Raw genomic sequence first — 24,548 nt, forward strand, 5'->3', positions numbered from 1 at the left:
TGGTCCTCTTTATAAATCAACTAACGTCTCACTGATCACAGTCAGATGCATGAAGACAAAGGGAGCAGGGGCCCCAACAATAGATTGATTTGTTAGAGAAGCTTTTGAGCAATTTTTAATTAGGGTAGTTTGAAACAGAAGTCACTAATTGCAGGCTTGAGATGAGGTTTAGTTGTTCAGGTGCATACAATGGATGCTTATGTTCTCTTCTGTTGCCCAGACTTTTTATTGAAATCTCTTTGTTCAGTTATTATTACAAAACCTAGACAGACTACACGGATAAAATGGATGTGGTGACTAAAACGGTTTATACGGTTCCATCGTCATCTATAGAATATCAGACCAATTGCATCTAACGAGGGGAAGGAGAGCTAGGCTTCTCCCTCAAGGGGAACCAATACTAAGATAACAGGAAATGATGGTAGACATCCAAGATTGTTTTCTGTGATTGAGGGCAATTTGGCTAACAGAAAGAGTGCAGTCTCAGGTCAGTATATCCAACATCAGTTTGTTAAAGGTCAAAGAATAGAAAGACAATGCCCTGACAGTATATGTGCACTCCGCTGCAACATGATAACTGCGTGACCAAAACACCCAAAGTTCTGCTTTGTACCGAGTTGTTTACAGAAGTCCAATATTGCGGGTTACTTCGTGCATCGCAAACTCTACCTTCAAAGTTTGCACTTGAGCTGAAATCCACAGTGTTGACCATGAATGCAAACCTTAAGCAAATTGTGAGGCACATGAGCAGCGCAGTGCTGCAACAATGCTTTGAATTAATCCCGGCCAAAATCTCACAACCAGAGCTGAGAAGTCAGTCAAGAAAAACAGCATGATTTTAGAATAACTTTTATTCAACATCCACAAGATCCATTTACAATAACGAGAAAGAGATGAAGTATATCTATCTACCTTACACACACATATATACACAGCCCCCTTCATATTTCCTTTACATATTGGGCTCAGAAGAGGGCACGTGGGCCTAAAACAGCTGAAGAGGGCAAATCTGGCACACTTTGGGTACATAAATAAATGAAAACTACATAAAGTGAATGCAGATGAATTACTTCACATTCAGAGAGTCAACCATAGCAGTTCCACATTTCACTGAGGCATCATAAAGGGGTCAGAACACTTACAGCCATTCTGTATTTACATTCTATATGTATATTAAAGTTTATTTTTTTAAACAAATTTTTAAGGGACAATCTGCAGTTTTTTGGACTTTAAATTAATTATACATACCCATTAATTCTTGAAGAATTTAGCTTCTAAATGCTTTGTGAGCTTAGTTCAGTCATACCGTGTCAGAACCCAAAACATAAGCGGGTTTAACTCCAATGTTTGTAACCAAAGTAAATGTAAACAAACACTATAGGCTGATAACATTGTTTAAAGTAGAATTTTGATACAATGGGATGGTCAGTCCTTGCATCCATAGCTCTATGAATTGGAGCAGTTACACTTCAGCCCCGTCCCTCAGCTTTTTACTAAAACAGGGGCAGGGAGGATGCTTGGTTATCGTTTCAACTGCCGACTGTCACTTGAATGATACCACCTACCACAAAACATATGGGTTTTTAATACCACTAATATTCTGCTGTGAAAAGGCTATAGGTCTAGTAGGATAAGATCTGCAACTAGTGGTGTAGTGGAGGGTGAACGCAGTTTAGGCACCTTTTTATTTTGGCCAAGCATTTACCCACCTTTTGCGGAAGAATGCATTGAAAGTATAGGGAGCGTTACTTAACTCACTGCGATCAGAGTTTGCCCACCACTACATTCTTGACTGTGACCAATAGCAACCATTTCCCCCCCCCTCATAACTTTGATAACATATCAAATGCATGAGGCTTCCATGCCCAAAACTGCTACAGCACTTTCTTGATTGAAACAACTTACACTTTTAAAGGGGGCGAACTCACAATCTCAGACTGCAAGTGTGTGTGTGTGGGGGGGGGGGGGGCATGAGGACAATATTTCTCAAATAAATGGCAACAGAAGGGGGGCACTTTGAGTTTGGGGTGTTAAAAAGAATCTATCGACAGGCGTTTGTCTCTGTTGACCAAGCTGCCATATGGGTATGTCTGCCCAACCATGTCTTTGAGGTGTCAAAATCAAGATGGATAAAATAAAATGTGATTTTTGGCTAAAACACAAATTCAGTGTGTCATTTACATTGAGAAAGAGAAAATACTACAAAGGCCTCCACTCCATTGCACATCTTCATATTTATATAATACATATAATTTGTCCAACAAGGTTTGGGTCAATTCCATTTTAATTCCAGTTAATTCAAGAAGTACACTGAAATTCTAATTCTCGTCAATGCTTTTCATTGAGGAAAAAAAATGTGGAATTAGAATTTGGTTTACTTTCTGAATTAACTAGAATTAAACCCAACCCTGATGTCTAACTGACTCAGCCACAGAGTCATCTAGGGTCCAGGGACTTGCCCTCTAGGACCAGCTTGATCTCTTTGGCGTCCAGCGTTTCGTACGTTAGCAGAGCCTCAGCCAGCGTCTTGTGCTCGTCACTGTATGTCTTCAAGAGGTTCTTGGCTCGCTCATACGAGTCCTGAATAAGATAGAGAATGATCATTGAATGTGACAGAAAATCTGAGCAGCCTATAAAATGTACATTTTCAAAAAGAGTGAATATTGAAAACTACTCTTCAGAATGTGGAATGATTATTGGTGGGTAAATACGATCCTTAACTAAATAGGATTTAAAATGTGGTCTTACATGAGCAGTGGGGGGAGGTTGGGGAAGCTTACCTTGAGCAGGACCCTCACTTCCTTTTCGATGGCAGCCTGAGTCTCAGGGCTCTGTTTAGTCAGGTCAGCATAGGTCATGACACCAAGCTGAAACAATGGAGTTTAGTCTTAGGTTATGGGCAAAAAAATAAATAAATCATAAACGAACATCCTTGACTTTCTTGCACTTGTCTTTTCTTACTAGCATGGCCTTTGCTGATAGCATCTTTACTGGGGGGAAAATGGACTTACTTTGACATGTGGTTGTCTCACTTAGCTGCCTTTAGATGAATGCACTAACTGTAAGTAGTTCTGGATAAGAGCGTCCACTAAATGACTGAAAAGTAAATGTAAAAACGAACACTTATGCAACAGCTGCTCCGTTATGAACAGTGGATAAACAGCGGAGGGCGGCGTGGGTTGCCAGGTCTGTGGCACAGTAAATAAATCCCTAATTTAATGGTTGGCGGAGAAGGTTAAGTATATGATTGGAACAAAAGAGTTAGACGGCTGGAGGAGAGTGATATCAATGACCCGCAAAGATTTAGGCTATCGACAAAAAACAAGTCTGTCCCGCTTACGAAATTGATCCCCCTTATGTGCTTCAAAATTAAATTTGAACCAAGAATTGGGCTGTTTGAGCTGCACATAACCTCAGTAGACCTATGGACTGTGGATACGAGGTGGGTAGTAGATTAAATCTCTCCGTTTTGAGTCGGAACACAGGGCTGAGGAAAGGATTAGGGCGAAAGTCTGGAATGTGTGGGCACATACACACCAGCCACATCACTGAGATCCCTCCAATCATGTGCAAAGCCTGAGAATGGCATTTCTGCACAAAGGCAAATGCTACCTTTATGGTTTACAGATATGGGCCTTAGGTGAATTGGTGAAAAAGCCTTGTGACGTGATATTAAATGCATGATCTAATATGCAGACTACTAGAATAGTTATGAACGATGTGTCTTCAATAACTGTCGTCAATCCAACATTTTATGCACGAGGTATAAACCCTTACCTTGTCACTCATTCCGAACCTGGTCACCATCATCTTGGCTATTTTAGTTGCCCCGTCGAAGTCACTTGATGCTCCTGGAAAACAGAGCCACCACAATACAAGAGTAAGGATGAGATAGCAATTTTTTTTAAATGGTTGAATCATAGAAATATCGATCATGCAAAAAGTATTTTCATAGCAGACTTAGCAATACATTTAACAACTGCTCTATACTGTAGTTCAGTTGGTAGAGCATAGCGGTTGCAACGCCAGGATAGTGGGTTCGATTCCCGGGACCACCCGTACGTAAAATGTATGCTCGCATGAATGTAAGTCACTTTGGAACAAAGCACCTACTAAATGGCATATATCAAAGCTTTTCCTCACCGGTTGTGATGTAATCGTCGCCGAAGATGAGTTCCTCGGCCACGCGGCCGCCCATGCTGACGTCCATCTGGGCCAGGAGCTGAGCACGTGTCTCGCTCCATCGGTCATTCTCTGGGAGCATGGACACCTGAACAGACAGATGAGGACAAATTCGTTTTAGAGACAGACCATCCATCTTAGGTTAACCATTGCTTAATAGTACTTCTCTGTTCCTCCTGAATTGTTTTAAGGCAGGCCTGGAAGCCCCCCGGAGCTACAAACAGTGCTGCCAACTTCAAAATATAGTGGTTCCCAAAATTTGCCCCAAAATTATTATTATAATTTTTTTTTTAAGGGAACTCAGTCCAGCTATAAACGTACTCTTGACAGTTGTAAAAGTAGAATGCACAAGGTGACATTTAGAAATTGGGTATTACATCATCAGTTCCTCTTGTCATGTCAGTCATTGCATACCTTAGAGAGCTGTTTATAACTTTGCAGCTTTAAACCTGCAAAATTCTCTCCACCAACAAGAGGGGTGTGAAAAGTGTATGTCATGAACAGCGATTATGCCCATAGAAACATTCATGGCGCGGGATGTTAATCAATGCTGGAAGGGGGGACCCAAGTGAAAAAGTTTGGGGAGCCCCTAGGCTAAGTAACAGTAGAGGGACAATGCACCTACTCTGCAAGGTCCTGTACAATGGAGCACATTCTGGGATCCTTGTATATAAAAAAAAAAATGTCTTAGCAATTCAAAACACGTATGAAATTTAACAATCAACATTTTCCTTATGATCTTACATGCTGGTTGTTATTTTGTCAATGGCATCGCTAATCAGAGAAGTCATGTCAACGCAGGTGCAAGCATTTCATTAAGAAATACCAGGGCTTCAAACCCTTTTGGCCAATCAAAATGCAATGCCCAGTCCTACTCACATGGCCGAGAGTGGGTCCTCGGGGCATGATGGTGGCCTTGTTAATGGGCATGGCATCTTTTGTGTAATACGCCACAATGGCATGGCCTGACTCATGGTAGGCTGTGATTTGCTTGTTCTTCTTATCGATTTCCACACTCTTGCGCTCAGGACCTTCAGTATACAGAGAGAAAGCAATTTAGTCCATCATTAATAGTTCAAGAGTCCACCTTTGATTAAGTCAAACACTCAACATCACTCACATTACTGAGGTGCAGGTTTACTCCAGCATGTTTAACTGAATTCCAACCAGAGAGATAGGACTGCTCTTAATCCTAACAACAAGCATTATAGTTATCAAACTGTAGGTCCTATAACAGTATGGAACAAACTGAAGCAAAGCCCACCTATCCCTCAGAAAATCTGTCCTAGAGAACAAGGGGGATCCTGACCGGACGTTCATTGACCTGACATTCTTACTGTCTAGATTAGAATGTCTTTAACATTAAGCGCTCTCACATGGCAGGGTGTGTGTGTGTGTTTCTGAATCTGTATTTCTGTGAGTGATTGTCTACGTGCATGTGACTACCCACCCATGAGAATCTTGTCCTTGGAGAACTCCAGTTCCTTCATGGTGACCAGGTCCAGGCCATCCATCGCTGCCTTCAGGGCCGCCTGGTTCACCAGGTTCTCCAGCTCCGCCCCAGTGAACCCCACCGTCCCCCTAGCAATGATTTCTGCGTTCACGTCTGAATGAACAGAGACAAAGGAGGCTAATGTCAGTCCCAAACAGTGGGCTCTTTCATGCAGGAATTCAGGGGGGCAGCCGTGACACCAAGTGATTGGAACCTCTCAATGAGGTTGCTAGGTTTACCATGGCTAAAATACATGAGTCAGTTGATATACTGTCTAAGCCAGGGGTTTTCAAACCTCTCCTCCGGGACCCCCAGCCACTCCATGTATTTTAACTATTCCACAGCTAGCACACCTGATTCAACTAATCATCAAGCCCTTCACTAGGTGAGCTAGTTCAGGGCTACAACTAAATTGTCAAACATCTTGGGATCCCAGAAGAGAGGTTTGAAAACCGCTGGTCTAGGCAACCGATTTGAAACCTACTAGGATCCACTTTGATCTTCTGAAGGTACCAGTTGAGGATCTCCGTGCGTCCTTTCACGTCCGGCCGAGGGACAGTCACCTGCATGTCAAACCTCCCCGGTCTTACCAGCGCACTAACAAAAACAGGAGTAATGGGTTAATGATTCCATTGCTGACAGGTTGTATACATTTAGAACAAAGTAACTGCTCCAATCTGAAGTGTGTCAATGACAAACGCATTCTACAATCAAATGAAAAGCTTCTCTGTCAATGGAGCAAGCTTAAGAAATCTATTCAATCTGTAAAGCTTAACGGTTACAGATTCCACTATATAAATTTAAAGGTCATTTTCGATTGAGCCGACATATGCAACCTTTACCGTGAATGCAGTCTTTGCTAAAACGGGAACATTGTCTTTAGAATTTAAATCACGCTGTAGAGCTGAACTTCAGCGATGCGGATTGAATAGAGCCCTAGGAGCGGCTCTATTTTCGACTCCATTCAAAATGGGTTTGTTCCATTTACACCACTTTTTTCCCGGCCCCGTGACCAGCTCTCAAGGAGAGAACTTTGAGGGCGACTTTTCCAGTAATCTCACCAAGAACATCTTTCACGTCGAGGAGGATCATGGCCAAAGGCAGCATCTGATCTCCGGCCACATGGGAAGTGTAGTTCCCGCTGTGCAATTTGCTTCAGTTAAAGGGGCAAACAGCAGTAGCTACATCCATTTTTGGACTCATTAATTTAATGTATCCATTGATTATTGAAGAATATAACTTATGCCGCTTAGTTCAACTGTTGTACCCCATCAGAAACCAAAATATAAGCTTGCTCGGGAGAACGCTTTATCATTTCAACTGCTGATTGACGCTTTAAAGAGATACTTCAGGACTTTGCCAATGAAGCCCTTTATCAACTTCCCCAGAGTCTGATGAAATCGTGGATACCATTTTGATGTCTCACCGTGGACTTTGAAGGAAGTTGCTAGCTAGTTTTTGCGCAATTGTTAACTAGCATTAGCACAATGACCGGAAGTCTATAATAACTGTTAGCACTGGCTCGCAAAACCCCAACTTCCTTCAGACTGGATGCAGACATAAAAATGGTATCCATGAGTTCATCTGACTGGGGAAGTAGATAAAGGGCTTGCTGCCAAAATCCCAAAGTATCCCTTTAAGCACCAGCCTTATTCCCATGTGACCCACATTTCATGTGTGATTTTGCATCTCTGAGCTGCTGAAATCCAGCAGTGTAAAAGCGACCCGTAGAACCTTTAAGACTTGGCGGCCAGCCAGTCAGCCAGATCCTGACAAAGGGACCAAGCCGACTGGCTGGTGAAAAGCCCATAGAAACACCAGTTACTACACACTGTAAACATACTTATCCAAAGCCTCTGCAAAGTTTGTAGCGCCAATAACGATGACCCCTTCATTTGGTTTGAACCTGTAAAATATCAACACATTGAATAACGACAATGCGAGTCTTGTGATTAGCAACAGGGAAACTTAAGTCCAACTTAATTTATCAAATTCTCCGATGCAACACACACATTGTGTATATATGAGAGAATTTTTCTTACCCATCCATCTCTGCCAGTAGCTGGTTGATGGTCTGTCTGGAGTAGGGGTGCATTGGAGACTCAATCCGCTTTCCCCCCACACTGTCAAGCTCATCAATGAAGATAACACAAGGTGCATTGGCTTTTGCCTCTTCTGCAGACCAAACAGCGGGAAAGAGATTTAGCTGTCTTGATAGCTTCCTTTGCTCAATTCTTCTCGTTCGTGGACACTGATCAGAAAGGACTTGATATGTGAAAGTAATGTGGTGGAAACCTATCAAGTCCTTTCACCAATCAGCTATCATCAAGAGTGACAGGGTGAACGATGGTCAGTCAGTGTATTGACACAGCTTTTAACCTTTTCTGGGACTTACTGAAGAGGTTCCTGATGCGGCTAGCTCCAACACCAACAAACATTTCGTCAAATTCAGATCCCGATGCGTAGAAAAAGGGGACGTCGGCCTCTCCGGCTACAGCCCGAGCCAGGAGTGTTTTCCCTGTGCCTGGGGGGCCGATCAGGAGGATGCCTGACAGAACGAGAGAGGCCACAAATGAGTGCAACATGGACACATTGAAGGAATGAAACAATGGGTAAAGGGAAGGACCCTACAGATACCTACAGATCAGGATGCAAGAAATAAGTAGAAGGAAAGAAGCTTGTGTGAGCTGGCACTGGAGCCCGTTTCTGTAGCGTGAGGCAGCTTGATGTACAAGTACACCCCCTGGACAGGACGCTAGTCTATAGCAAGGCCTTACCCCAAAACATATCTCCTTAATGCGGAGTGCCAAGCAGAGACGCACCAGGTCCCATTTTTATTGTCTTTGGTAAGAGCTGCTGTCTGTGTTTCGTTCTTGGCCTCAGGCGGGGATCGAAATCCCAACATTACAATCTTAGGGCGGACACTAACCTCAAGTGTATTCTAAACATTTACAGAAAGACAGACCAACAGACTACCTTTAGGCAGCTTCCCTCCCAGCACAGTGAACTTCTGGGGGTTCTTGAGGAACTCGACCACGTCCTGCAGTTCGTTCTTGGCCTCCTCCGCCCCCTTGACATGCTCAAACGTCACACTCTTCACCTGGACTGGGTCCACTTGCGAGTCCAGGCCTGATGTGGTGCGGAACCTCACTGTACAGGACAGACCCACAGCATCTCAGTCAGACCAATGACAACACCTGGGAATCTCTATTCATCATGGAAACAATGCTAGACTATAATTTTCCATTAACTATTGTTTTTGTTCATACCACTTTTATCTTCCACACAAATGAATTGAAATAACCATTTACTGTTCAATCATTCATTGTTTAATGACCAAAGGTTACATTTCTGCTAAATAGTCCAGATAATTCCAGACAGCTGACTGATAATTTAAAGTATATTTTTCAGCATGATCAGGCAAACAGCAGCACTTACAACTATTGCTCTTGATGAAGAAGCACAACACAAAAATCACAATAGGGTGATTCATGCAAGCGTAGGAATTGAATTGAAAACAAACCAGCATCAGAAAAGGAGCCTTTACCCGAGAGAAACGGGGTTCTTGACAGGCCGTAGATTCCCACGAGGAGGAGGACCAATAGAATCAGCCTGGTCCTCCTTAGTGAGTCTGTCAATGGAAGATGGAAGTATCACATTTACATATTTCTAAGTGATTTAGTTCAACTCTGCAGTGCCACCTTGTGAACACTTGGTGGAACTGCTAGTAGTGACCATGGGCTTAGTGCTTCACTGTAACTGGCAGTCATGATTGACATAAAGCATGAACAAATCTGCTAGGAGCTAAGGTATGGTTAAAATGAGCTGTCTTCACTTTAAAATATTTCTCAATGATGACTAACATTTCCTTTACATTTTACATTTTAGTCATTTAGCAGACGCTCTTATCCAGAGCGACTTACAGTAGTGAATGCATACATTTCATAATTTTTTTTTTTTTTTTTGTGCTGGCCCCCGTGGGAATCGAACCCACAACCCTGGTGTTGCAAACACCATGCTCTACCAACTGAGCTACAGGGAAGCTTTAAAAAGGGTCAATCTACATCACGTTTTACCTTTAAAAGAATCATATTTACTTATTCATTCTTGAAGAATATAACTTAGAAATGCCTCAAAACTATAATGTTGATGTCATGGATGGTCAGTCCTTGCATCTATACTCTATGAATTTGAGTGGTTACATTTCTCCAGCCCCATCCCTCAGCTGTTTACCAAAAACAGTGGCGGGGTGTGATCTTTGTTATTGTTTCAGCTTTGCCTCTTTAAAAAAAAAAAAAAAGCAAAATAAACTTCCTGTTAGTCACTCTAGGAAGGGCATAATGCTGCGCGACTAAGAAGTACATGTATTTATGTGATGTATGTGCGACGTGCCTTGTGTCCTCTGAGTGAAGGCCTGGGACTTCATGAAGCCCTCTGTGAAGCCAGACTTGAAAGCATCTTGTTGGTCACCTGGCAGGTTCTTCAGCTTTACCACTTGGTCCAGACTCTCTGCCTCCGGGGCCTTGTCTGGTCTCAGGAGGAGACCCTGTGACAGTGTGTGTGTGTGTGTGTGTGTGTGTTGTGAGAGAGTGGGAAAGAGAGCATAATGTACGTGTGTCAGCAGGTTAGTATGAGAGAGAAAAGGGGGGGGGAAAGAGGTTGAACATGAAACAATGGGATTAATGGTCACAAGACATAAAAACGGGTCTTTCCACGTGAGGGAGCGCAGTTAAAAATAAAATGTGAAAAAATGTCCACTACACCATAAAGACCAAGGACAACTGCCATAGAGATAGTGGGTTTTGCCTATGAAACTCCCTCTAAAACAGTGTTACAATTTTATAACATATCCCAGTACAAGTCCATCTTCACTTTGCAGGGAAACAAACATTTAGTGTGTTCGGTAAAGTTGAAGACAACAGAAGAGATAGCGGGTTCATGCCAAACTCTGTCCAAGAGGGCATTTGGAGAGTGGATATGTGAGTTATGTAGTGCAACACTGGCTGACCTTCATGAAGGTTGTGGTGTATCCCTCCGGTTCTGCCGGCCCCGCGTAACCAGACTGCACGCGTCTGCTCTTCCTCAGAGTCTTGAAGCCTCGGTTCTGGACCCTTACTGAGTGAGAGAGAGACCAAACACAAAATTACATTTCACTATGTTATGTCACAGGGGGGAAATATGATCAAATTTTAGAGGGGGGGGGGATTTGTTTGCGCATCGCCCAGTGCCCCAGGTGGGTGGAGAATTCACTTCAGGACAAATGGAATGCTATAAAATGTGCAAACTACTCCCACCCAAGACACCAGCATTGCAAAACAAACACAATGCAAGTTAGGTCAGGATCTTGGAATGTGGTTTGTCCCAGAACATATCAGTGTAGAGCCCTGTGTTTTGCGCAATCATGTAACATAGTAAGAGTAAACCTTATCCAGAAATGACAATTACACCAAAATCTTTAAGCAATTGTCTGAGGATGGTGCATGTCACGATTATGCAAAGCACAAGGCCCTACTCATTAGAGTTGTCACGATACCAGAATTTTGACTTTGATGTGGACAGCAACACGACACCGCAAAAAATAATAACACACATATATATGCATACATATACATGCCAGTCACAGAATGGCACTTAACCCAAACGACAACCATTGGTCCTTGAGTTCAATATCATTACACTTTTCACGTCAACATTTTGAGACAGCAATGTACGCATTAATGAATCAATTCTACAACAATGCATTTGATTGTTTTTACCAAACGACATAACTTAACAGTAATCATTTATTTGAATGGTAAATCTATTGGTAAATAAAGATGTAACTTAGGCCTATTCACAATACAGGTGAATACATGTGTGTGCATGCATTGAGTAACTGAGCTTGTTTTGGATGACTTCATGGGGCTACAGATGACAATTGGTTTCACTTCCAATGGGGACTTAATGTACTGATCAACAACATTTGCATAGAAGTAGGTCACTTTAGAAAAGTGTGTGCACTCTTTAACCAGTAATGACATGCACGAGGCAAGAGCGGGGCAGCCCGTCTGAGCCCCGTTTGCTGAGGCAAATGATCATCTTTGGGAATGACGTGACTGAGACGGCAAATTAATAACATTTTGATAGCAATGCAATCAGCTTGCAAATCAGCATATTTTGCGTTATGGTTTGCAGATTATCACAGACAAAGTACTAGGATAGTCAGTTGATGTTTGCTTCAGCTGTTAGCTAGCAAGGAAAGTTAGCCTACAAACTGGAAGCTACCTGTATCTTCTTGCATGTGTTTCAAGTGTTTTAGCCTGTATGGACATTGTTTTGTGAACAGTAATTAACAGTTAACACTAATAACAACAAGAACCAATGTAAAACATACGGGGTCTGTAAAATGTATATAGGTTCTGTAATTTTGTGAAATAGCAGTTACAAATAGAAATCAAACTGGAAGGACATCAGAAATAGAGGAAGGACGAAAAACAAAAAATATAACTACTGTAAAATAAATTGTCTGTAAAATGTGTATAATATGTATAAACTGAAGGTAGAAGCCTAAGTGTTATTGTTTATTAGTTTACTCCAATTGGGGGAGGGGTGGTAGGTTTTGCAGGGAATAATAAAGGTATATTCTAAAAAAGTATGTATGTGTATATAAACTTAGCAAAAAAGTCCCTTTTTCAGGAACCTGTCTTTCAAAGATAATTCATAAAAATCCAAATGACTTCCCAGATCTTAATTGTAAAGGGTTTAAACTGTTTCCCATGCTTGTTCAATGAACCATAAACAATTAAATGAACATGCACCTGTGGAACGGTCGTTAACACACTAACAGCTTACAGACGGTAGGCAATTAAGGTCACAGTTATGAACACTTAGGACACTAAAGAGGCCTTTCTTCTGAATGAAAAACACCAAAAGAAAGATGCCCAGGGTCCCTGCTCATCTGCGTGAATGTGCCTTAGGCATGCTGCAAGGAGGCATGAGGACTGCAGATGTGAACAGGGAAATAAATTGCAATGTCCGTACTGTGAGACGCCTAAGACAGCGCTACAGGGAGACAGGACGGACAGCTGATCATCCTCGCAGTGGCAGACCACATGTAACAACACCTGCATAGGATCAGTACATCTGAACATCACACCTGTGGAACAGGTACAGGATGGCAACAACAACTGCCCAAGTTACACCAGGAACGCACAATCCCTCCATCAGTGCTCAGACTGTCCGCAATAGGCTGAGAGAGGCTGGACTCAGGGCTTGTAGGCCTGTTGTAAGGCAGGTCCTCACCAGACATCACCGTCACCTATGGGCACAAACCCACCGTCGCTGGACCAGACAGGACTGGCAAAAAGTGCTCTTCACTGACGAGTCGCGGTTTTGTCTCACCAGGGGTGATGGTCGGATTCGCGTTTACCTTTGAATGAATGAGCGTTACACCGAGGCCTGTACTCTGGAGTGGGATCGATTTGGAGGTGGAGGGTCCGTCATGGTCTGGGGTGGAGCGTCACAGCATCATCAGACTGAGCTTGTTGTCATTGCAGGCAATCTCAATGCTGTGCATTTCAGGGAAGACATCCTCTCTCATGTGGTACCCTTCCTGCAGGCTCATCCTGACATGACCCTCCAGCATGACAATGCCACCAGCCATACTGCTCGTTCTGCACGTGATTTCCTGTAAGACAGGAATGTCAGTGTTCTGCCATGGCCAGCGAAGAGCCCGGATCTCAATCCCATTGAGCACGTCTGGGACCTGTTGGATCGGAGGGTGAGGGCTAGGGCCATTTCCCCCAGAAATGTCCGGGAACTTGCAGGTACCTTGCTGGAAGAGTGGGGTAACATCTCACAGCAAGAACTGGCAAATCTGGTGGTCCATGAGGAGATGCACTTCAGTAATTAATGCAGCTGGTGGCCACACCAGATACTGACTGTTACTTTTGATTTTGACCCCCCCCCCTTTGTTTAGGGACACATTATTCCATTTGTTAGTCACATGTCTGTGGAACTTGTTCAGTTTATGTCTCAGTTGTTGAATCTTATGGTCATACAAATATTTCCACATGTTAAGTTTGCTGAAAATAAACGCAGTTGACAGCTAGAGGGTTCTTTTTTTTTAGCCGATTATATATATATATATATATATATATATATATATATATATATATATATATATATATACACACACATACATACACAAACAGTGCCTTGCAAAAGTATTTACCCCCTTTGGCGTTTGTACTATTTTCTTGCATTACAACCTGTACTCTAAATTGATTTTTATTTGGCTTTCATGTAATGGACAGACACAAAATAGTCTAAATTGATGAAGTAAAAAAAATAACTTGATTCAAAAAAATAGAAAATAAAAAAATATAAAGAGGTGGGTGAATATGTATTCACCCCTTTGCTATGAAGCCCCTAAATAAGATCTGATGCAACCAATTACCTTCAGAAGTCACATTATTTAACTAATTAAGTCCACCTGTGTGCCCTCTAAGTGCCACATGATCTCAGTATACATATATGTAAGTCCCAAATGGAAGGGAAACAGATTGTCAACTGTAGCACCATAGACTCCACTGATCAGCCAAAACAAACTCAATAACTCAATGCATGCAGACACTGCTATTGAATATGCATTCACCTGTAAGAAGGCCTATGTCGTCTTAATTTACACAGTTTATCAAGAGATTTACCATTCAAATAAAAATGATGTATACGGAATAGAAATATAAACGCAACTTGTAAAGTGTTGGACCCATGTTTCATGAGTTGAAATAAAATATCCCAGAAATGTTCCATATGCACAAAAAGCTTATTTCTCTAAAATGTTGTGCACAAATTTATTTACATCCCTGTTAGTGAGGCTCTCTCCTTTGCCAAGAATCCAGCCACCTGTCAAGTGTGGCATATCAAGAAGCTGATTAAAACAGCATGAAATAAAATGCCACTAAAATGTGTAGTTTTGTCACAACACAAAGCCACAGATGTCTCAAGTTTGCGGGAGCGTGCAATTGGCATGCTGACTGCAGGAATGTCCAAGAACTATTGCCAGATAATTTAATGTTAATTTCTCTACCATAAGCTGCCTCTAATGTCATTTTAGAGAATTTGGCAGCATGTTCAACCAGCCTCAGACCATGTGTAACGACGCCAGCCCAGGACCTCCACAGCTTCTTCACCTGCGGTAAAACTGAAGAGTATTTCTATCTGAATAAAAGCCTGTGTGTGGGAAAACTCATTCTGATTGGCTGGGCCTTGCTCCCAGTGGGTTGGCCTATGTCCTACCAGGCCTATGCCCTACCAGGCCCACCCATGGCTGCACCCCTTGCCCAGTCAGGTAAAATCCATAGATTAGGGCCTAATTTATTTATTTCAATTGCCCGATTTCCTCCTATGAACTGTAACTCAGTAAAATCTTTGAAATGTGTGCATGTTGCGTAATTATTTTTATTCAGTATTGTTAGATTGGTAAAAACTAAGTCAAATGTATTGTTTGATTTGAAAATTCTCATGAGGGTTGCTGGGTACATTCCACAGATGAGGACCACAGCTATGGTTCCTTACCAGGCCAGCATTGGAGCTCTGAACAGACGACTTGTAGAGGACTCTGGTTTGGTCTGTGGAACATTGGCGATCCAAAAACACCCAACTTTGTGTTTGACAACCCTATGGAAATGAATACAAAAGGTCAACATAAGACTACCAAAAATACACAAGTGCTAATGACGGCTTGTTATAATTTGACTGCAAATATACCAACATTGTTGATACACACAGGAAATGGTTGAGAGTGAAAACACAGCAGTGTTGCAGTCCTTGACACAAACCGCTGTGCCTGGCACCTACTACCATACCCCATTCAAAGGCACATACATTTTTGTCTTGCCCATTCACCCTCTGAATTGCGCACACACACAATATCCATGTCTCAATTTTCTCAGGGTTTAACAATCCTTCTCCTCCCCTTTATCTACACTGATTGGATTTAACAAGTGACATCAATAAGGGATCATAGCTTTCACCTGGTCAGTTGTCATGGAAAGAGCAAGTGTTCTTAATCTTGTATATACTCAGTGTACACCCAACCACATAAATCTCCTCACCATGTTTGTTGTGGAAAAAAGATTCTGCGGAGACATGGGACGTCCTCCATCTTGAGGTGGCTGGGCCGTCTTCCGAGCCCAGTGATGGCAGTAACCTGTTGAGCAGCTCATCCAACTGACCCACCCTCAGGTCTGACAGACCCAGGTCCCTCAGGTTCACAGAGGGCTGTGGGGACAGGAAGTCAGTGTGAAGGAGACAACTGTCGTAATGACCTAGCGTTAGCTAGCCTGGTCCCTGATCTGTTAGTGGTGTGTGCATAGCCAACTCACCACCACAGGGGTTGCCTTTTGCAACCAGTACCCTAGCTTACTGTTCCCTCATTTAATAGTAATCTAAAGGGACTGGTCAAAGGCAGCACCATTTGGTAGATAATTTGGTCTGATGGCAATCCAGTACAGTATGACAGAATATAGTAAAAAGATGGCTATAGAATAAAGTCATGAGATCAAGGCTAAGTTGAACCCTTTGAACTGAAATCAGGCTTCTTGACCAATGTCCTAAGAGGCTGAAATAGCACATATGTTGGCACTCATCCAAGTGAAACAAGATAGTACTCAATGCTGGGGAACTATGTTATGTATAAGCCCTTAATCATGATTCAGTTTCATTACATTACATTACATTACACATAAGAGTCATTGGACAAAGGCATCTTCTGTACAGGGGAGTTTTGTTAAGAGCCCCAATGCTCAATTTGAACATTAACAAGTGTCGCTTACGGAACGGTTTTGGAAGCATATATCAGCGAGAAATCATTTTCAAAAAACAAACATTTAAATTGATACACACCTTGATAGGGTTAGTGTTCCCACACTGCCATAATCTCCATGTCACAGCGTTTGTTTATGGAAAACAGACAGAAGACCTGTGCTAATAATACTCAGCCTCCAGTATTTATGCTGCAGTAGTTTATGTGTCGGGGGCTAGGGTCAGTCTTATATCTGGAGTATTTCTCCTGTCTTATCCGGTGTCCTGTGTGAATTTAAGTATGCACTCTGTAATTATCTCTTTCTTTCTTTATCGGAGGACCTGAGCCCTAGGACCATGCCTCAGGACTACCTGATATGATGACTCCTTGCTGTCCCCAGTCCACCTGGCCGTGCTGCTGCTCCAGTTTCAACTGTTCTGCCTGCGGCTATGGAACCCTGACCTGTTCACCGGACGTGCTACCTGTCCCAGACCTGCTGTTTTCAACTCTCTAGAGACAGCAGGAGCGGTAGAGATACTCTCAATGATCGGCTATGAAAAGCCAACTGACATTTACTCTTGAGGTGCTGACTTGTTGCACCCTCGACAACTGTGATTATTATAATTATTTGACCATGCTGGTCATTTATGAACATCTTGGCCATGTTCTGTTATAATCTCCACCCGGCACAGCCAGAAGAGGACTGGCCACCCCTCATAGCCTGGTTCCTCTCTAGGTTTCTTCCTAGGTTCTGGCCTTTCTAGGGAGTTTTTCCTAGCCACCGTGCTTCTACACCTGTATTGCTTGCTGTTTGGGGTTTTAGGCTGGGTTTCTGTACAGCACTTTGAGATATCAGCTGATGTAAGAAGGGCTATATAAATACATTTGATTTGAATTAGTCATCTAGCATGCTCCGAACACCTGTGTGTAAGCATAACACGGGCAGTGTAGTAGAAATGTAGTTGTCAGATGGAGGCATCCATAGCTGTATGGATCTGTGCAAAACTGCTACATTAAGTTTCTTTTTTATTTGAAGCATTCTTTTCTCCCTGATGAAAAATAAGGGCCATATGCTTTAAAAAGCCACATCGCAAGTGATGACTACTGACGCTTGTAAACGTTTTAACAAAGAGACGGGATTGTAGATCACGTGAGCTAGTTGTGGGCGAAGCTAATAGCTGAAAACTGTAGGGAGAGGGTAGAATGCCGCCCCGAGTTTGAGAGTTAGTTACGTATATGTTGTTCCATGCTATAAATATACAAGGTCGTGGTCTAGCAGTGATGTGAGAGTATTGCCACCTACGCAAGCCAGGCTTTGAAATGATGTACTGCTGCATTTGTAAGGGACTTTCCTCAGGCCGAGTTACAACAGATAAAGAAAGTTCTCTTGTACGAGCCCAAACATCTGCAAATATATTTGACTCCAGTGGCCATAATCATCTCTTGCCAATTGATGAGGCAAAATAACACCAGCACATTGGAGAGCTGTGAGTGACATATCTGCAATGATGCTGTAAGTTATCCTCAGTGTCCATGTCTCATGATATTGATACGTTTAGTGAAAGTCACATATCTTTAACCTCAACATAGACACGTGTTCGCTTGGGGAGCCGAGCCCGTAAGATCTGGTGGCACCACACAAACCATGGGTGTATTCATTACAAAAACGGACGCAAACGGAACAAAATGGGGAGGGACCTACCTGAATTTGTCCCATAGAAACTTGTTTTAGACTAATGATTACACCCCAGGAGTAAAAAAAACTAAAACCTTTTATGCATGTTACACGTTAGTCAGTCCAAAGTCAAACTGGGGCTCTTGAGGATTGAGGATTGTGTATGGGGTTTGGGCTAGTTGTGTAGTTAAGCTGCTTTCATGCAAGCTACAGCACAAAGGTTGACACAGCTTGTGTAAATTGAGAGGCTTCTCCAGTCAGAGGGAGAACTGCAACAGTGTTTCGCCAGAAATAGGCAGAGGGTATAACAACAGGAATCCCTTATAACTGTTTACCACCTACGATTGGCACGAAGTAGGCTTATTTTATGGGCGAGACTAAGGGGACTTTTCTAACCAGCATCCTATTGATTGATAGCCTGACTAGCCAAAATCCATGACTGAACCTTACTTTAATCTTAACCTAACCCCTAACCTTAATCCTAACCTAATTTTAATTGGAAAATAAAATATTGCAGACCTGCCAACCCTGTCCAACTTTTTAGAGTACCAGACGCACGCGGCAAATTGGAGATTCAACTCGCGTGCAGCACATGCCGAATTGGGGTCAGTGGCAGTTCTACACCATTTCAACTGGGGGGGCCAAGCTGGGGCCAGTTGTACTGTTAGAGGGGCCAGTTACATTATTGTTGTCATATCGTTTTCTTCACTGCATTGCAGGCATTACCAGGCAAAAGACCATGTTCCGCATTGCCACTGTCTAATAACGGATGTTATTAAACAAATAATAATGGGGCGGCAGGTAGCCTAGCGGTTAGAGCGTTAAGCCAGTAACCGAAAGGTTGCTAGATCGAATCCCCGAGCTGAAAAAGTAGAAATCTGTCCTTCCGCCCCTAAACAAGGCAGTTAAGAACAAGGCATTTAACAGTGGGTTAACTGACTTGCCTAGTTAAATAAGAAAAAAAAGAAAACAAGTTATTTGTTTAGGTACATAATGTACAAACGTCTTATCCGCGATAAAAAAACAAATGTCACTGATATGATAAGAACAAATGTTTGAAGCAGAGCATCAGTATCAAATAAACATGTTATCCATAATACAAATGAAAAAGCTATGATAGGAAACAGTGGGTGAGAACAAATCTTCTGGAGACCTTCAAAATGTTCAGGAAATCATTTCCTCAACAGATTTGCCTGGTAGCTAGCAGATTTAACCTTAAGCAGCAGGTCATCTGGGTAGACTTCTCTGTGGCAAACAGTTCCTCTGACAGCTTTACTGACTGGCTGCAATAACAAGGACTTGCAAAATTAGCTGCTAATTTTGTTATTGCATGGGACCTATGCTTACTTGTTTTTCATGAGCAGATGTGCTTAGACAAACCTGTTAAACAGGGCCAATCACTAGGGCCAGTTCACAAGTACTGGCTTTTTAGACACAGATCCGAATCCACACAAAGCACAACCATTTTGAAAACAAAAACAAATGATCGCGTCGACACAGACCGCAAACTACATAAAGCGTAAGTAGGCTAACGCAAAAGGAATCTGAACGCTGTTCGCTAGAAGAGTCCGCTGTTACCGCCTATGTAAAAGGTGCCTATTGTATTTCTTTGCAGTGCATAGATCATTTCAGATTTTCCAAATTGATCAAATCTTAAATCTAGTTCAAAGGCATTTTAGAAGCATTGCCTCTATAGCCAATACCGGACACTCATTAATTCTTATTCGCGCAGTCTTCTAACCTCCCGACTGCATTTAATGACAAGATGTTTATATTTTTTATTATACTTTTGTAATGTTTTCTTGTGAGGTGGATCATAATTACATTTACAGTCTATCAGGTTGCATGATCCTCGTAATGTTATGTGGAAAATACAACTAATGGGACGCAGAATTAAATCTATATCACACTCGCACAAATGTATTTGCATTTAATTTCTTTCACTAGCAAATGAGAGTGAACTGCTAGCCCTTTAGAGCCCACTGAATGTCCATCTTATGTTCACTAACGTTAGGTTGAAACAATTAGTGTTTACCTTTCCACAACACATGGAGTCGAAATGGGATTTGGCCATGTGTTAACGTACAGCTGACAGTTGGCAAACTCAGCATCACAACAAACAGGAAGAGGGACAGATACGGGGTAGCTACGTCCAATAATGATGTATTCATCTCCATGTCCACTGACACAAACTCCGAAAAAGTCTGTGTTGCAGCTCGAGAATCGGGATGTTAGATTTAATCAGGGGATACATTTTTTATTAAAATATATATAAGTATATTTTTAAAAAAACAGGCTTGTTTCATTTCTGCGTACTTTTAACTCGGATCTCATACATGGACAGAGAATTGCGTAGCTGGTACGCAAAATGCATGCATGTTGGCAGGTCTGGAAGTCAGCCAAGTCCCCTTAGTTTACCTCTGTGAGCAGCGGGTCCTGCTCTGGTGTGACATCTTTTTGCAGACCCTGGACAGAAGCTGTTACCGTGGAGCTGGCTGAATTCTTCAGGGAATGAAGGGCACTGATGAGTTGGCTAATGAGTTGACTTGTTACCTAGGAGACAGACCAGAGAGATGGAGACATTGGAAATGTCATGAGACATACATGACTTGTGCTGGCATATTATTCTGATAAACAGTACTGGTGTGGATAACTGCCAAGTTGTAGGCTATACATCTACGCAATACTAGTCAGTAGTTTTCCTATAACGTTACCCAACTGACCTGTTTTGACATCTGGGGATATTCATTTCTACTATGTTAAACATTTTCTACATTCTCATGCCATTGACAAGAGTGGTCGGTTATGACATCAGTATTGTCATTCACAGGCAGGTGCAAATCAAGCTATGCTTTTACCGCAATAGCTGGATTATGCAATTGATTGATATTATACTATGGCATAATTAACTAACGTTTGTCAGCTAGTTGGCTAACTAGTTAAACTAACGTATATTACAAGCTAACGTTAGTTAACTAAATACTGTAGCTTAAAATAAACTAGCTAACGTTAGCTAGCTGGCCAATTTAACTTCGTCGTTACTAGACTCACTACGCTAGTTGGTAACTACGTTAACTGGCTAGTTGGCTAGCTACGAAGTGCTGAAGTTGGTGGCTAACTAGATAACCGTCTGGTGCGGTGGACCAGCTGTTGACAGCTAGCTAATGCTAACTTGTACCTCATTGTTCGCATTATAGCCTGGTCCACCAGGCTAGCTAGCTAAATAAGCTTGATAAAATAACTAGACAATTAGACTTGCGGCTGGCTAACTTAAATAGATAACTTTAACAGCTAACTCCATGTGCTGTCGCTTATATCGAGCTAATTTAGTTAGCTGCTAGCACTTTCAAACAGCTAGCTAACGTAGCTAGGTTATATCAGTCTGCTAACGTTAACAGTAGCTAACTATGATTGCTAATCACTATGAGTGTCAACTGCTTTACCTGTGGCTGGAACGTCGTCGAGAAGGAAAACATTATCACAGCAACTTGAGTGTTGGTATGTGAAGACAGACCCTCAATGTTACTGAATATACCAACTCCTCCTGGGCACTGTCCTTTTTTTCTCTCCTGTGACTCAACTAGGTACTTTCTGATGAAAATGGCTTCTCAAAGGTCAACAACGTTACGTGACGCACGTCTGGAAGAAATTACTACCGGTTGGAACCAACGCTGTATATAAACCTTAGATAGTATTAACTCTGGTCGGCCATATTGGTACTCCCAAGTTGGAGCAGTCCTCCATAGGAATTAATGGAATTCTTCAGTATTTAATTTAAATGTTTCAAGGACAGCTTGAAACAGCTTCATAATATAATTAAAAGGTATGTATTAAGGTGTTTGTAATAGAATAACGTGGCAAACAATAATACATGCATTTCTATACCTTCCCTCCAAAGAATTACAAACACTGTTACCACCGAGAAATCCACTATAATTGAGAATTTCAATAAGCATTTCTCTACGGCTGGCCATGCTTTCCACCTGGCTACCCCTACCCCGGTCAACTGCCCGGCACCCTCCACAGCATCCCGCCCAAGCCCCCACCATTTCTCCTTCACCCAAATTCAGATAGCTGATATTCTGAAAGAGCTGCAAAATCTGGACCCCAACAAATCAGCCGGGCTAGACAATCTGGACCCTCTCTTTCTAAAATGATCTGCCGAAATTTTTGCAACCCCTATTACTAGCCTGTTCAACCTCTCTTTCATATCGTCTGAGATTCCCAAAGATTGGAAAGCTGCCACGGTCATCCCCCTCTTCAAAGGGGGTGACACTCTAGACCCAAACTGCTACAGACCTATATCTATCCTACCCTGTCTTTCTAAGGTTTTCGAAAGCCAAGTTAACAAACAGATTACCGACCATTTCGAATCCCACCGTATATTCTACGCTATGCAATCTGGTTTCAGAGCTGGTCATGTGTGCATCTCAGCCACGCTCAAGGTCCTAAACGACATCATAACCGCCATCGATAAGAGACATTACTTCGCAGCCGTATTCATCGACCTGGCCAAGGCTTTCGACTCTGTCAATCACCACATTATTATTGGCAGACTCGACAGCCTTGGTTTCTCAAATGATTGCATCGCCTGGTTCACCAACTACTTCTCTGATAGAGTTCAGTTTGTCAAATCGGAGGGCCTGTTGTCCGGACCTCTGGCAGTCTCTATGGGGGTGCCACAGGGTTCAATTCTCGGGCCGACTCTCTTCTCTGTATACATCAATGATGTCGCTCTTGCTGCTGGTGATTCTCTGATCCACCTCTACGCAGACGACACCATTCTGTACACTTCTGGCCCCTCTTTGGATACTGTGTTAACTAACCTCCAGACGAGCTTCAATGCCATACAACTCTCCTTCCGTGGCGTCCAACAGCTCTTAAATGCAAGTAAAAGTAAATGCATGCTATTCAATCGATCACTGCCCGCACCTGCCCACCTAAGTATTTGTAGTTGTCCACGTATTCTAAGTCAGAGCCGTCCAGAGTAGTGATGCTGGACGGCTCTGACTTAGAATACGTGGACAACTACAAATACCTAGGTGTCTGGTTAGACTGTAAACTCTCCTTCCAGACTCACATTAAGCATCTCCAATCCAAAATTAAATCTAGAATCAGCTTCCTATACCGCAACAAAGCATCCTTCACTCATGCTGCCAAACATACCCTCGTAAAACAGACTATCCTACCGATCCTCGACTTCGGCGATGTCATCTATAAAATAGCCTCCAACACTCCACTCTACTCAACAAATTGGATGCAGTCTATCACAGTGCCATCCGTTTTGTCACCAAAGCCCTATACACTACCCACCACTGCGACCTGTACGCTCTCGTTGGTTGGCCCTCGCTTCATACTCGTCGCCAAACCCACTGGCTACAGGTTATTTACAAGTCTCTGCTAGGTAAAGCCCCGCCTTATCTCAGCTCACTCGTCACCATAGCAGTACCCACCCATAGCACGCGCTCCAGCAGGTATATCTCACTGGTCACCGCCAAAGCCAATTCCTCCTTTGGTCGCCTTTCCTTCCAGTTCTCTGCTGCCAATGACTGGAATGAACTGCAAAAATCACTGAAGCTGGAGACTCATATCTCCCTCACTAGCTTTAAGCATCAGCTGTCAGAGCAGCTCACAGATCACTGCACCTGTACATGGCTCATCTGTAAACAGCCCATCTATCTACCTCATCCCCATACTGTATTTATTTATCAGGCTCCTTTGTACCCCAGCATCTCTACTTGCACATTCATCTTCTGCACATCTACCATTCCAGTGTTTAATTGCTATATTGTAATTACTTCGCCACCATGGCCTATTTATTGCCTTAACTCCCTTATCTTATCTCATTTGCACTCTGTATATAGACTTTTTGTTTTCTTTTTTTCTACTGTATTATTGACTGTATGTTTTGTTTATTCCATGTGTAACTCTGTGTTGTTGTATGTGTCGAATTGCTATGCTTTATCTTGGCCAGGTCGCAGTTGCAAATGAGAACTTGTTCTCAACTAGCCTACCTGGTTAAATAAGGTGAAATAAAAAATAAAATAAAAAACAACAGTGGGGGAGTGCCAATATGGAGGCATGGAGGCTTCAACACAACGCCCCATATCAGTCATCTAATGTATATCTAAATCATTGTTGGAACATGATTATGTCATGCTTATGCAGCGTTCACAACAACTGGGAACTTGAAAAAATACGAGGTCAAATCATGACGTCAGTGATCTTCAGGTGGGAAAGTCGGAGCTCTAGAAAGAGGTCCGAGTTCAAATCAAGTTCCCAGTTGTTTTGAACGTACTGAAGTCGGATATCAGAGATTTCCGAGTTCCCAGTTGTATTGAACTCGATGGAAACATTAAATGCCTATACAATTTTATAAATGCCGACAGACAACTTGTTTGTTCGACATGGTG

The 24,548-nt window shown here is 42.5% G+C and overlaps 1 protein-coding gene across 2 annotated transcripts; it reads right to left on the bottom strand.

The window, feature by feature from the left end:
• Positions 1-833: 833 nt before the first annotated feature.
• Positions 834-21,748, bottom strand: LOC115195662 (ATP-dependent zinc metalloprotease YME1L1). Of its 2 annotated transcripts, none has more exons than XM_029755753.1 (18): positions 21,579-21,748; positions 20,554-20,688; positions 15,772-15,937; positions 15,233-15,334; positions 10,683-10,789; positions 10,067-10,220; positions 9,222-9,305; positions 8,651-8,824; positions 8,070-8,222; positions 7,717-7,849; positions 7,518-7,580; positions 6,159-6,271; positions 5,633-5,788; positions 5,062-5,213; positions 4,144-4,270; positions 3,778-3,851; positions 2,781-2,867; positions 834-2,580 (listed from the first exon to the last, which is right to left on the bottom strand). In XM_029755753.1, exons 1-18 carry the CDS (start codon positions 21,609-21,611, stop codon positions 2,437-2,439), a joined length of 2,157 nt encoding a protein of 718 aa, XP_029611613.1. In that variant the 5' UTR covers positions 21,612-21,748; the 3' UTR covers positions 834-2,436. The 2 variants fall into 2 exon arrangements, with proteins under 2 accessions (XP_029611613.1, XP_029611611.1); XM_029755751.1 differs by having other exon boundaries at positions 9,198-9,305.
• Positions 21,749-24,548: the final 2,800 nt, after the last annotated feature.

This window comes from Salmo trutta, chromosome 6, assembly GCF_901001165.1.
Source record: "Salmo trutta chromosome 6, fSalTru1.1, whole genome shotgun sequence".
Classification (NCBI taxonomy): domain Eukaryota; kingdom Metazoa; phylum Chordata; class Actinopteri; order Salmoniformes; family Salmonidae; genus Salmo; species Salmo trutta.